The sequence below is a fragment of the Macaca fascicularis genome, chromosome 3 (genome assembly GCF_037993035.2).
Source record: "Macaca fascicularis isolate 582-1 chromosome 3, T2T-MFA8v1.1".
Lineage (NCBI taxonomy): Eukaryota > Metazoa > Chordata > Mammalia > Primates > Cercopithecidae > Macaca > Macaca fascicularis.
The window spans coordinates 200,182,312-200,197,212 of record NC_088377.1 but is presented as its reverse complement, the minus strand read 5'-3'; the positions used below and the strand labels follow the sequence as shown (position 1 = coordinate 200,197,212).

Below are 14,901 nucleotides of genomic sequence, written 5' to 3'. Positions count from 1 at the left end.
GGGTGACTGGCTTTGCTCACGTGAGTGTGAGTTACCTTTGTCCTGGAGGACACACGTGCCAAGATGCCTCAAGCTACTTTAAAACTAAAGGTAATATCATTGAGGATTTTTTGGAATCCATAAATTTAATAAGAAAGGAAATTCGAGTCATTCTTGGCCACTGCATAATCATGATTAGAATTGATTTTTGTTTTTTATATTTGTCAAATGCCTCTTTTGCCCATGAGTCAGACCCCATCCTCTGAGACAATGTGAATAAGTAAATGCAAATTCATGTAAAGCTTTGTTCCTCAAATCTGTGTGGCTTTTTTAGAAGACACACAATTGGCAGGTGGATGACACTGACCAGTGGAAAACGTGGCCGTCCGGAATGTCCAGAAACCATCGCTCAGCTTCATAGAGTGATGCAACCTTGAGTCTTCTCTCAAATCCCAGACGACGACTGAGCCATGCGCTGTTCCGGCAAACAGTAAAAATGCTTTGAATGGGCTCAAGCAGCAACACGTCACCTAAAAGACAAATGCACAGAAAGCCAATGACTGAAGAATATGAGAAGCATGCTCACAGAAGCTGCATTTACTGAGTGAGGTGTCTGACCATGTTTCACTTTGCACGGGAGTCACGTGCAGGACATGGTAAGCAGAACGTGAACTCCCACACAGAAATAAAAGGTGGCTTGTCAGGTTCCTGAAATAACAGGGATGAGAAACCAACCCCGTAGGCTTGTTATGATCACAAATGCAAGGTGCTGACACTCATCTGGTCACACAAAGCCTGCCAGGAGCCCATCCACTCAACCCAATCAGCTGAACCTCAAAAAAGTAGCAGTTCCATCCTGCACCGTTTTACTTACATCTTGTATTACAAAAGTTACAATTTCAACAGTTTTTCTACAATTTTTGTGGAAATCAATGGTTTTGAGGCCAGGTAATACATAACTAGGAAAATACAAATGCACATTTTCCCAAACATAGAGAGGCAGCCCCGACCCCTCACTGCACAGTCCTCAAGCCTCAGTGCCAGCCTCCTAGGCGGTGAATGGGAAGCCTCCGGAAGGACTCTGAGCGACAGCACACTTCAACACAGTCTAAGAAACCTCAACGCAGTCTGAGAAACCTCTAAAACACTCAGGACCGAAACAGTGCAAGACAGAAAAACAGGCAACGAGGGCCCCAGAGCTATGCCGAGCGTGGCCAGTATTTTCATTCAGCCTATAACTACCTCCATTTCCTAATTCTCAGCTGACCTAAAGCGGTACTCTGTGAAAATTCTCGTTTGCTCATTTTGAACTACGAATTTCCAGAGTCAAAACAAGCACACCCACGCGTCTCACTGCACCCACAGCACAGCTGAAGCCAGCTGTGAGAGGCAGAGAATGGCCCGTAAGTTCCTACCCACCTCCTGTCCCTGCGCCTCTCCCCATGCCTGCACCTTCACGCTCTGTCCACCGCCCATCCTCCCATCAAATGCGCGACTCTCCTCCTCAGCTGTACCTGGGACTCACATATCAGAACCTTCTGTGGCCCTGAAGGCTGCCAAATATCCCACACACAGAGGACGTATTTGCTGTCCAGCAGGGGCACAAAGGCCTTCTCGGGTAAGTCGTGAACGGAGACCACCATCTGCCTCTGAACTCGGGAGGCGTGCAAGGAGGATACTTTTCGATCTAGGGAGAAGAAAAATATGTTCACATTTTAGTGAGCTAAATTAACACACTTCCGAATACTTAAAAAAAAAAAAAAAATTCAGCTTCATGAAGAAACAAACATGGTCCTTTCAAAACCAACATACATGAAACATAGGTTTTGATGAATGGCCACAGCCTATGCCCAAACACTCTGTCCAAGCTGACCTCACAGTCTGGCTAAAACGTGGTAGCATGCAGCCCAAGACACCTGTGGCTCCACTAACGACTCACACAGAAACCAGCTGCCCACCATGTGCCAGGAGTCAGGATCTCAGAGCTGGGAGGCACTGGAGTGAGCCTGGCCACCCCTCTGCTTCAGAACATTGCTAATACACCAGCTGCAGGGGTTTCAGCATTGGAACACCACGTGGCACACTGCTTTCCTCAAAGGCTGCGTGGGGCTGAGCGCCGTTCCAGACGCTGCTCCACCTGGCGAGGGACTGCACTCCAAGGCATTACTGTTGCCACTGCTGGCCGTGCCAGCGGCTCCCACACATCGGCAGAAGATGGAGATGGAGTTCATGAAATAGAAGGATGGGAAGTCCACGACTGGCGATAACTTCAGTCAAAGAACCGGACCGCGCCACTGGCAGGCGCCAAGTCAATGTGGAAAGCAGTACCCGGTCAACCCCGGCCACAAGCACACGCCACAAACCTCTCAGCCCCACAGTTCACATCCTGCTACCCACACCATCCACACCTGGGTCACGACGTCCCCTCCGATTCCAGGGAACCCTCTTTCTACCTCATCACAATCGCTCATAGCTGCAGCCTTCTGGGGCCACTTCCACCAGCAAGCGTCAGGTCTTCTTCCAGGTGCCGTATTTAATAGATGTTTTTAGTGGGATGAGGTTCTCGAGTGCTGTGACCTGACCCTGTTTTCTCCTAAGCCCTCTGGTTTTTATTGGCAATCTTCCACAGGGTAGAGACTTTTAGGAACGTGTACCTCCTGTTACAGCGGAACTATGATGGCAACCAAGGCCTGACCCATCGCTGCCCCGACCTCACCTCCCGCTGGCCACCGTGGTCTCCTCGCTTCTCCCCAAGGCACAGGTGTGCCCACCCCTCAGGCCTGTGTGCATGTGGCCCCTCCTCCAGAAGCTCCCATCTCCTTGTGGCCCCTCTCTCATCTCTGTCCGGTTTTCACTCACAGTGAGGCCTCCTCTATCAGAACTGTATTTTTCTCCTTAGAACTTAACCCTCTCGGATAGACTGTATGTTGACCTGTGCAGCCAGTGCAGAGTCTACTTGACCCGCCGAAACACAAGTTCAGGAGGGCAGAGTTGCTGTCGTCCTACTCACTGCTGAACTGCAGCTCCCTGACAGTGCCCAGGGCATGGCACCCCCTATGGATGTCGTTCATTCGTCAGATGAACGACCCGCCGGCTGCATCATTCTGCCGCGTGTTTTAACAGTGGTGGGGACGACCCGCCGGCTGCGTCGTTCTGCCGCGTGTTTTAACAGTGATGAGGGTACTGGGTGGATCCTAGGAAGGCTGAAGGACCTCTACATCTGATCACAGATCAGAATCTAATGTGAGTCAAATCCTGGATTTGCAGGGTGAGACAACCCACACATTCCATCTCATGCTTCTCTTGGAGTCTCATGTTCCTTCTGCTATCTCAATATTCATTTTACCAAAACACAAAAATAAGCAAACAAGACCTTCTGCTCCTTGAACATGTGGGAAGTGCAGTACACACACACACTTCACGTGTTCCCGACGGAGGCCTGGTGCTGTGGTACGCACGCACACTTCACATGTTCCCCGACGGCAGCCCGGCTCTACGGTACGCACACACACTTCACGTGTTCCCGATGGAGGCCATGCGCTGCAGCACACATACACACTTCACGTGTTCCTGAGGGAGGCCGCGCTGCAGTACACACACACACACACACACACTTCACGTGTTCCCCGACAGAGGCTGCGCACTGTGGTATGCACACACACTTCACGTGTTCTCCAACAAAGGCCGCATGCTGTGGTACACACATGCACATCATGTGTTCTCCGACGGAGGCAGCAGCACTGTAGTACACACACACACTTCATGTGTTCTCCAACGGAGGCCATGGCGCCATTGCCGCTCTCATGCACCTGCTGTCACTGCTCAGCGTCAGCTCTCTGGGGGCCGCATACACTCGGTTCCCTTCTTGGTGTGTGCTGGGTGTGGGAGTGTGGATGCCAATGTGTTGAATTACACAGGTACAGAGATTTATTTTTCTAACAGGAAAAGAAAACTCTCTCAAAGAATGTGAAGACTTGTTAAATTAACAATGCCATTTTTGTTAAACTGAAATCTCTGCATAGCAGGCAGGATGGAAGAAATGCCTAGAACAGTGGTACCAACTGCTCTGGCCTCACACATGCCCTGAAGCACGTTTGCCCTGCAGCACCCCTGCACCTGCTGCCAAGCGGACAGCCACACACACCGCCCCTGCTGGTTCTCCACAAAAACCAGGACCATGGCTGCCCTCTGGTACCTGACAGCCACTTTTTCAGAGACAAAGAGGTTACTAGCTCAAGAAATTTATATTTGGTCTTGCAAATGCAGTTTGTCTGAAGTGATTAAACAGTTACATGCAACTGCACTTTTTTTTCTGTTTGAGATCCTGGGTTTTGCTTCCCGTTTTATGTTCCATAACCACGGATCAACCTAAAAATCTAATTCTATCTACACTAAATGTTAAGCATCTTACTCGTATCTATGTCTAAACTATTAACACAATTTTGACCTGAACACTCTCTCATGCTCGTCCAACTATTTCTTCTACTCTATCTCATGAAAAGAAACTGAGTAACTGGAAGAGAAAAGAAAATAGGATTTCAAACACATAGAAAATCTCAGTTCCCATTCATTTAAACAATCTCACTTGTTTACATTACTGTGGCTCCCTCTTCTATTCATCTTATTAAAATCCTTAATCACAAATTTAACATACACACTTAAGGGGGAAAAACTAACCACTCACTTTTGAATTCTGCAGAAACTCAGTCTTTCTCAATTTTATGTACAGTAAACCCCATCACATTAAAATAAAATGTAATACTACAAATTATTATTTCAACATGAATGTTTAGTCACTGGATTTAAAATCGTATTTGAGAACAGCCTCTTACTTTGAAGGAATGGCAGGCTGGTGTTCAGCTGAGATGAGCTGTCACTAAAATACAGGGCCCTGTCTTGAGCCCTAAGATTCCAGCTGGGTTCAGCTGCCAAGCGATCCTCTTCCAGCAAAACAGCCATCACCTGTCAGACATAAGTGAGTAGTCTTTAACAAAAACTTTACAAAGGACTATCTTTTCCCAAAAAAAAAATTACCTTTTCATCTTATCCAGATCTGCAAATAACTGCCTAGATCCACGACACTATCATAACTACAAGAAAAACGATATGGTCCTTTATGCACAATACTGAAAACTAATACAATAAGATTAACTAAAACAAACTCCACAAGAGAACCATCATTTGCCCTGAATGTTGTTTTTCATGCCACATACACTGCTAAAAATCACAGTGGGAGGAAGGGCTGGATATCCAGCATTTATAAATGAACAAAGCAGTGTAAAGAACAGTCATGAACCCACTGAGTCTCTCTCACCGGGTTTCGGTAAAAAGCCAGAGTGAGTGGTAAAACACTGTCATCGTTCCAGGAGCATCCTTAGGATTTGACGGTGCAGAGAGAGATTGGGAGACACAACAGGACTGATGGAAAAAGAACTAGAAATGTTCCTGAGAACTAACAGAAGGAAAGTGAGGAAAGCAGAGGGTGTTCAGTGAGAAGCGACAGGATTTGTGTGAGGAAGAGGGGGCTGCGTAGTAAAAACTGAGGTCAGCAAGTGTTCAGTGGGAACTGACGTGACCTGAACACTCAGGGTCAGGACAGCCGGGAATATTGAGTGAGAACTGACAGAATATGGGAGAGTGGGAGATAGGAAATGCTGAGTGAGAGCTGACTGTGTGAGAGTGACGAAGGCAGAAACAGACAGTGAAAGCCGAACGTACGGGAGTGAGGAAGGCAGATAATGTTTCATGTGAACGGACAGAACAGGAGGGCGGGAGGCAGGAAACATTGAGTGAGAATTGGTAGGATTCGTGCCAGAAAGGGAACCTGTAGTGAGGACTGACAAGATGGGTGGGAAGAAGGAAGAAAATGTTAATGAGAACTGATGGGAAGAGAGTATGGAAGGCAGGAGATTTGAAGTGAGAAATGACAGGATGGGAACGGGCAAGAAAAGGAGTGTTTAGTGAGAGATGGAGGGTGGAGTGTGGAGGGCAGGGAGTGTTTAGTGAGAGGCAGAGGGTGGAGTGTGTAAGGCAGGGAGCGTTTAATGAGACTCGATAGGATCTGTGTGAGGAGACAGGAAGTGTCTTGTGAGAAACACCGGACGGGAATGAAGAAAGCAGGGAGTGTTTACTGAGGACCTGCAGGAGTGTGTCCAGGCCACAGACCAGACAGGAGAGCTGTGAGTTCAGGGATGGCCCCAGGCTGGTCACCCTCTGTCCTCCCTCCTTCCCTATCCACCTCACCTTGCACCCAAGCGCTCTCTCATCTTAGAGATGAGAACTTACACTAGAACTTAGAACTAGAACACTTAGAACTTACACTAAAACAAAATGTGATACAAATCATAAATCGTGTAAAATCATAATCATATTTCGTAAACCATAGATTCCTACATAATTGCAACAGAGTGACTACATGACCACCACGTGCTCAGATTAGTGTCTGAGAATCATCCATAATGTCAATCAGCACGTCGATGCTTCACAAACATCCTTAATCTCAACAGTGTGTTGAGGTTTCACAATCATCCTTAATGTCAACCGGCATGTCCAGGTTTCACAATCATCCTTAATGTCAACCAGCGTGTTGAGGTTTCACAATCATCCTTAATCTCAACCAGTGTGTCAAGGTTTCACAATCATTCTTAATCTCAACCAGCATGTTGAGGTTTTCACGATCATCCTTAATGTCAAGTGTGTCAAGGTTTCACGATCATCCTTAATCTCAACCAGCGTGTCGAGATTTCACAATCATCCTTAATCTCAACCAGCGTGTCGAGGTTCCACGATCATCCTTAATCTCAACCAGCGTGTCGAGGTTCACGATCATCCTTAATCTTAACCAGCGTGTCGAGGTTCACAATCATCCTTCATCTCAACCAGCGTGTCGAGGTTTCACGATCATCCTTAATCTCAACCAGCGTGTCGAGGTTCACGATCATCCTTCATCTCAACCAGCGTGTCGAGGTTCACGATCATCCTTCATCTCAACCAGCGTGTCGAGGTTCACGATCATCCTTCATCTCAACCAGCGTGTCGAGGTTCACGATCATCCTTCATCTCAACCAGCGTGTCGAGGTTCACGATCATCCTTCATCTCAACCAGAGTGTCGAGGTTTCACGATCATCCTTAATCTCAACCAGCGTGTCGAGGTTCACGATCATCCTTAATCTCAATCAGTGTGTTGAGGTTTCACAATCCTTAATGTCAACCAGCATGTCGAGGTTTCAAATCATCCTTCATCTCAACCAGCGTGTCGAGGTTCCACAATGTTCCACTTCGGTGCTGCAGCAGACTCAAGTGCTTCCACACAAGAAAGTGATGAGACAGCTGGGGAAATGTGAATGCCGACTGCACAGCTGACTGCATTTTAAGTTATTACCAATTACTCTTTTAGACACTCTCTGCTTTTTGAGATTCATAATGAACTCTATTTGGAGGCAAAGTGAGATGATTGGGATTTGTTTCAAAATAACCGATGGGGTGGGTGGTGGAGTGGGCAGGGGGGTCAGACGAGACCCACGGCCATGAGGTGATAACCACTAAGTACCTGCAGCCTCACAGGCCTCTTTCATGTCTCTTTGTATGGATTTAAAGTTTTTTCCGTTTATAAATCAGCTTACAAAATCAGAAGTTTATGATTTTCAAATACCCTCAATTTATGCTTGCCTTGCCAACTTCACGTCTGCTCGTTAGTCTCTAGTTGTTTTAAAATGTAAGAAATTAATAGGCCAGGCGCGGTGGCTCAAGCCTGTAATCCCAGCACTTTGGGAGGCCGAGACGGGCGGATCACGAGGTCGGGAGATCGAAATCACCCCAGCTAACATGGTGAAACCCCGTCTCTACTAAAAAATACGAAAAACTAGGCAGGCGAGGTGGCAGGTGCCTGTAGTCCCAGCTACTCGGAAGGCTGAGGTAGGAGAATGGTGTAAACCCGGGAGGCGGAGCTTGCAGTGAGCCGAGATCGCGCCACTGCACTCCAGGCTGGGTGACAGAGCGAGACTCCGTCTCAAAAAAAAAAAAAAAAAAAAAAAAAGAAATTAATAATAAAATTCACAATCCAAATACATACATAGTACTTTAGTGATATACATTTACCCAGTGTCATCCTGCCCACAAGGGCTTTATGAATGTACCACTGATAATTTTTAAGAAAATAATACCTGAAAATGAATAACTGATTCTGATTTATCCAAGCTACAAAGACTTTTAAGATCTTAAAAGCTCCTACGTTTCTATATAGAATGAAACTTAAAGCACTTACACAGAGAACACAACATATTATAGGTTGAGCATACCTGACAAGCCGCCCGCAGAAAGCTACATAACCTTGGAGTATCAATCTTTGGCATAACTACAGCATCAGAGGTATCTCTTTGTTCACTGCCTAAAAAAAACAGGTTATAAAAAATCAACGAAGTTGACTCTAAAACAGTCATGCATTACACATCTTAGAGTTCAAACAGGCGTAACAAATCAACATTAAGAGTCCTAGAAGGAAAAGGTAGAAAACTTCACGCTATACTCTCTAGATTTACTACTATTAACTCCCCAAAACAATTGCATATTGTTTTATAGAAGTCTGTAATGTATTTAGAAAAACATTCAGGCCAGGCATGGTGGCTCACGCCTATAATCCCAGCACTCTGGGTGGCCGAGGCAGGTGGATCATCTGAGCTCAGGAGTTCAAGACCAGCCTGGCCAACATGGTGAAACCCCATCTCTACTAAAAAATACAAAAATTAGCCAGGTGTGATAGCAGGTGCCTGTGGTCCCAGCTACTTGGGAGGCTGAGGCAGGAGAATCAGTTGAACCCAAGAGGCGGAGGTTGCAGGGAGCTCAGATCGTGCCACTGCACTCCAGCCTGGGTGACAGAGCAAGACTTCATCTCAAACAAAACAAAACAAAACAAAAAAACATTCAAAGGAATCAACTGAATTATCATGTAAGTTTAGGTATATTACTTTCTTAAGGTGAGGCTTACCTGAGAAAAGCAGATAATATACATCCCTGACATACAGAGGCAATTCCTTGAGAAAAACCAGTAAAGCATTCAACATGTACATCGCTCCAGAGTACTTAGCAGAAACTATACATTCTAGGGACCTTCAATCTAAATTGATGGAACATTTTTGCAAACGGCACTTAAAATATAAAAATTCTACATTCATGAGAATAGGCTTCCCCCAAGTTAAAACCACAGTATGCTCCAAAGATCCAGGGACACACTGGTTGTTTGGAATGTGGAATCTCTCCCTCTACATAGGAATAAAATCTGTCATAAATCCTGGCAATGGCGCAGACTGGGCCTCAAGAGCAGGTTTCCTTCCCCTTGTGGCTCAGCAGCTCTGTGGCTGGTAGTTAGTGTTTCTTTAAAAGAAAATTGGGTACTGATATTGTCACATGCTAACAACCATACAGAAGAGAAAGACAAAATGAGAGTGAACCAGAAAGGGAATAAGTAAAAATAAAACAAAAAAGAATGTAAAGAGAGTCAATGGTCAACACTCAAGAGCAAGATGTTACCTCCAGATACAATGGTACTTTCTCCTGGGTGCTGGGTCCACACTTCCCTGGTCTCTATTTCCTCCGTTTGAATGTCTCTTTCAACATTATCTTCGTTACACTGAACATATGCCTTAAAAACAAAAATACGCCAAAATTAACATTGGTTTCAATTTCAGAGCAATTTGTCATTACTAAGTTCATAATGAGAGTCGTGTATCAAAAGTAAATATCAAAGCATAAAGAACAATCATGCAAAGACAACTGTGCTTAAACATTCGATATAGATATATACAGGTCTAATTTTCAAAAGTGTGTTCAAAAAGTCTCACCAAACGATTCCCCTTTAGTCTGAAAATACTGCCACCTCACCTGCCCACATCCTATTTTCTTAGAACATGCTGGTTTTTCAAAACCACATATCTATTTCAAAAGGTACATGCTTCAGTGAAGTCAGTTTTGTTACTAACAGCTTTGGGATGAGGAAAATCACCAAAGATAAATAATCTACTTAAGGTCAGAGTGAATCAGCTGCAAAACTAGGATTAATATTGTCAGTGTCCCAGGAGTTCAAGGCTGCAGTGAGCTATGATCTTGCTACTGCACTCCATCCAGCCTGGGTGGTAGAGCAAGACCCTGTTTCTTAAAAAAAATTTTTAAATTTAAAAATTTAAAAGCCATCAGCTTCTTCAGCTTCATCCTGTGACCTTCCTCCTTTCAAAAGGATTTTATTGAGTGCACCAACTAGACAATGTTAAGATTGGTGGTACCAGTATCAGGAATGTAAGAAAAATGTAAGATAGGACGTCTGACTTCAAAAGCTTTAGAACCTCGTTGTGAAGTGAGACCATTACATAATGAATTAATGATTGGAAATACTACAGGGAAGTACAAAATTGCATGAAATAGTAAATTGTAGGAACTCTGGAACAGGAGAAAGAATTCAATATAAGTCACTAGGAAGGGTTCACCCAGAAAACGGGCCTTGGAAACTGAGGAACAGACAGGCAGATAAGGCAGACAGGGAGCAGGAACGCCACACACCAGGGCACCTTGAGAGAGCCATGAGAGAAGAGAGTCCCAGAATCAAACAGGTATAATCTGAATTAGAGAGAGTCCAAAGCTAGGCATGGTGGCACAGGCCTGCAGTCCCAGCTATGGGGGAAGCTGAGCCTGCAGTGTCCTGTGATCACGCCTGTGAACATCCACTATACTCCAGCTTAGGGGTGTCTCTAATAAATAGATTAGTACCTTGTCTCTAATAAATAAATTTAATTTAAAAAAATTTTAAGTGAGTCCACATTATAAAAACCTTCAGAAGTATCGTATACATTGAAATTCTTCAATTATAAGAATTTTAAACAGACAAGTAGGACTGCTTTACACTCACCTGGAACACAAGAAACAAATCCAAACCTGACACTTAGCTAGACTTTAAATAAAACATTTGCCTTCGCCACTATGCACAGATCCATGTAACAAAACTGCACTTGTACTACCTCAATTTATACAAATAAAAAAAATTAAAAATATAAATAAATAAATAGATTGGGCACAGAGGCTCACACCTGTAATTCCAGAACTTTGGGAGGCCAAGGCAGGCGGATCACTTGAGGCCAGGGTTCAAGACCAGCCCGGCCAACATGGTGAAACTCCGTCTCTACTAAAAATATAAAAATTACCTGGGCATGATGGTTCACACTTGTAATCCCAATCACTTGGGAGGCTGAGGCACGAGAATCACTTGAACCCGGGAGGTAGAGTTTGCAGTGAGTCAAGATCACTCCACTGCACTCCAGCCTGGGCGACAGAGTCAGACTGTCTCTAAATAAATAAATAAAACATTTGCACAGCATAAAGCTTCACTCTAAGGTCAGGACAGCAGCCATTCTCTCCCTATTCCGAGCAGATCACCCACTGGAGCTCCTTCAGGCACTCCTGAAGGCTCTGGAGTACTTCCGGCTTTGCCTGTGCCTGGCCTCTTGGGTGAATGGGCCCCATGTGAAGATGGGTCCCCATTTTCCTTAAGCTTGTATCCTTCACAGACCATCCCCAAGTTCTAATATTGCAGAACAATATTCAGGAAGACACAAAGTTATCCTATTAGACTTTACTTGCATTTTATCACTTAGTTAATATATCTCATATTTACCTGCTTGGTATTTTTTTTCCCAAAGTTTCTGATATACATGTCATATTCATTTACTGGTGGTAGATCCAAGAGCCAGAAAGTAAATGAAAAATCTAAGTCAATGAGCCGAAGCAGTTTTGTACTTCGCATCCTTTGAAATAATTGGAAACAAGACAAAAATTAACTTGAGTAATATACGTGGGAAAGTATAGGGAAAACAGAAGTAAACTTAGAGAGTTAAATGCATGTCATTGTCAGAAATCTAGCTTCAGTGTGGGGTGAGTCTGAGATATTTAACAGTTAAAAATAACTGAGTAGTAGAAAGTCGTGGGAACCCGACGTGTGACCCTGGCATCTGGTGATCCTGCTCCCCGACTGCTTCGTGTGTGTGTCAAGAACCTCATGTGTGACCATTCTAATGCGTACGCCTGAGCTAACACAAAGTCAAGTCACACAACATGTATGCCTGGGATGTTCATAAGCACCAATTCATTTGACTTCAGGAGTTGACATTCTGACTGTCCCATCACCTGCGCCATGGTCAGACCATGTGGCCAGTAAGGGTTTTGGGCCACGCTCTTCTCCAGGCCACAGCCAACCTTTGTGCTTCCCGCAGGACTTGACCTGCAGGCAGCACCTAACACAGTCAATGGCGCTCCAATCGCCCTCCCTCCACAGGCCTGTCACAGCCAATCCCGCTCCGCCACAGGCCTGACACAGCCAATCACGCTCCGCCCACAGGCCTGACACTGCCAAAGGCCCTCGCCCACAGGCCTGACACTGCCAATTACGCACACAGCCAATGGCCCTTGCCCACAGGCCTGACACAGCCAATCGTCCTCCGCCCACAGGCCTGACACAGCCAATCGCCCTCCGCCCCCAGGCCTGACACAGTCAATCGTACTCGGCCCACAGGCCTGACAGTCAATCAACGTCAGCCCACAGGCCTGACACAGACAATCGCCCTCCGCCCGCAGGCCTGACACAGGCAATCGCCCTCTGCCCGCAGGCCTGACACAGTCAATCGCCCTCCACCCGCAGGCCTGACACAGCCAATCGCCCTCCGCCCGCAGGCCTGACACAGACAATCGTACTCGGCCCATAGGCCTGACAGTCAATCAACGTCAGCCCACAGGCCTGACACAGACAATCGCCCTCCGCCTGCAGGCCTGACACAGCCAATCACCCTTGGCCCACAGGCCTGACAGTCAATTGCTGTCAGCCCACAGGCCTGACACAGCCAGTCGCCCTCGGTCTACAGGCCTAACACAGCCAATTGAGCTCCCACAGGTCTGACACAGCCAATCGCCCTTGGCCCACAGGCCTGACACAGCCAACGGCCCTCCGCCCACAGGCCTGACACAACCAATCGCCCTCCGCCCACAGGTGTGACACAGCCAATGGCCCTCCGCCCACAGGCCTGACAGCCAATGGCCCTCCGTCCACAGGCCTGACACAGCCAATCACGCTCGGCCCACAGGCCTGACACAGCCAATCACACTCGGCCCACAGGCCTGGCACAGCCAATCTCGCTCGGCCCACAGGCCTGGCACAGCCAATCAACCTCTGCCCACAGGCCTGACACAGCCAATGGCCCTCCGCCCACAGGCCTGACACAGCCAATCACGCTCGGCCCACAGGCCTGACACAGCGAATCAACCTCCGCCCACAGGCCTGACACAGCCAATGGCCCTCCACCCGCAGACGGAACACAGCCAATTGCACTTGGCCCACAGGCCTGACATAGCCAATGGCCCTCGACCTACGGGCCTGACACAGCCAATTGCCTTCAGCCCATAGGCCTGACACAGCCAATCGCCCTCTGCCCACAGGCCTGACACAGCCCATCGTCCTCCAGTCGCCTTTGGCCCACAGGCCTGACACAGTCAATGGCCCTCCGCCCACAGGCCTGACACAGCCAATCGCCCTCCACCCACAGGCCCCGAAATGCTGCACCCACGTGGCTTCCTCTTGCTTCACAAACGGTTACTTTTCAATCGCCTGTGCTGGTTTCTCCTTTCCTTTCTAAAGTTTCACCCTAACATTAGTGTGCCCGGGGTCAAATCTTTAAGATATTTATTGTTTATTACTCCTCACTAAGATATAAACTCGCAAGGGCAGAGATTTTTGTTTCTTTACTGTGATCTCCACACAGCCGGTGCTCAATGAATGCACAGTGAATGAGCGAGTGAACGACCCGCCCAACATCGAGGTGCCTCGGCCACCGGGTCTGCTCTTTGCTCCTCCTCCTCCCCCCTTCCTTCTCCTCACACTCCACCAGGTCTGCCCTGCTTCCTAGAGCACAGGCCTGCAGGAGGCTCGACCAAAGCCTGGGATGTTTTATCAGAAATTCTCCCACTGGAAGGTCCTCAACTTCCATTTTCGTCCCCTCGACCCTCTGCGAACGTCACATGCTCCAGGCCTTCTCTTTCTGCTTCACTCTATTGTCTTGAGAAATCAAGATGCAAACCTGAGTGGAAACAGCGATCGCCTGCGTGTGTCCCTTCTCTCCAGGACCTCGGCTCTTCAGGGCCCAGCGGCCTTGGTTGCTCCTGGTATATTTAATCAGCTGGGGTGTTTTTGTTGTTTTAAATCCAACTTTTATAGTTGTTTTAGCTGAAGGATTTCTCTGATACAAGTTATTCCATCAAGAAAGTAGGACTCCTTCCATATTCTTTTTAAAGATGCTTTTCTCATATCACTGGAGCATTTTTCATGACATTATATCCTCAAGAGTATCCATCATTTTGATAGCTATATTTCATACCTGATAGAAAGCTGCCTATGCAGAGGTTGTACCAATTTGTTTCAAGCAAGCTTTTTCTCTACATTCTCATCAGTACTGAAGTATTATCTTTTTTTTTTTTTTTTTTTTTTGAGAGGGAGTCTTGCTCTGTCGCCCAGGCTGTAGTGCAGTGGCACAATCTCAGCTTGCTGCAACCTCTACCTCCCAGGTTCAAGCAATTCTCCTGCCTGAGCCTCCCGAGTGGCTGGGATTACAGGCATGTGCCACCATACACGTCTAATTTTTGTATTTTTGGTAGAGACGGGGTGTCACCATGTTGGCTAGGCTGATCTCGAACTCCTTACCTCAGGTGATCTGCCCACCTCCACCTTCCAAAAGTGCTAGGATTACAGGCGTGAGCCACTATGCCTGGCCTAAGTATTATCATTTTTTTAATACCTTGCCTATTCCATAAAAGAAAAATTCATCCCATTGTTTCAATGTACTTTCTCTGACAGGATATATTTTCACACATTTACTGACAGCCTAATTTTTCTCTGA

At 46.6% G+C, this 14,901-nt stretch overlaps 1 protein-coding gene across 22 annotated transcripts in view; it reads right to left on the bottom strand.

Annotated features, from left to right (window-relative positions):
• The window catches only part of DYNC2I1 (dynein 2 intermediate chain 1), a 131,330-nt gene that overhangs the window by 29,306 nt on the left and 87,123 nt on the right, over positions 1–14,901 (bottom strand). For 17 of the 22 annotated variants that reach the window (XR_006696648.3, XM_074036491.1, XM_074036495.1 and 14 more), the window contains 6 exons: positions 11,637–11,766; positions 9,506–9,617; positions 8,278–8,366; positions 4,812–4,941; positions 1,494–1,666; positions 347–509 (listed from right to left, as the gene is read on the bottom strand). Coding sequence is in view for 18 of the 22 variants with exons in the window: in XM_074036491.1 (XP_073892592.1) it covers positions 347–509; positions 1,494–1,666; positions 4,812–4,941; positions 8,278–8,366; positions 9,506–9,617; positions 11,637–11,766 (797 nt within the window). In the remaining 4 variants the exon portion in view is untranslated. Of the gene's footprint in view, positions 1–346; positions 510–1,493; positions 1,667–4,811; positions 4,942–7,171; positions 7,283–8,277; positions 8,367–9,505; positions 9,618–11,636; positions 11,767–14,901 lie in introns of those variants that run through there. The other 5 variants (XR_012433144.1, XR_012433145.1, XR_012433146.1 and 2 more) reach the window with 4 other exon arrangements.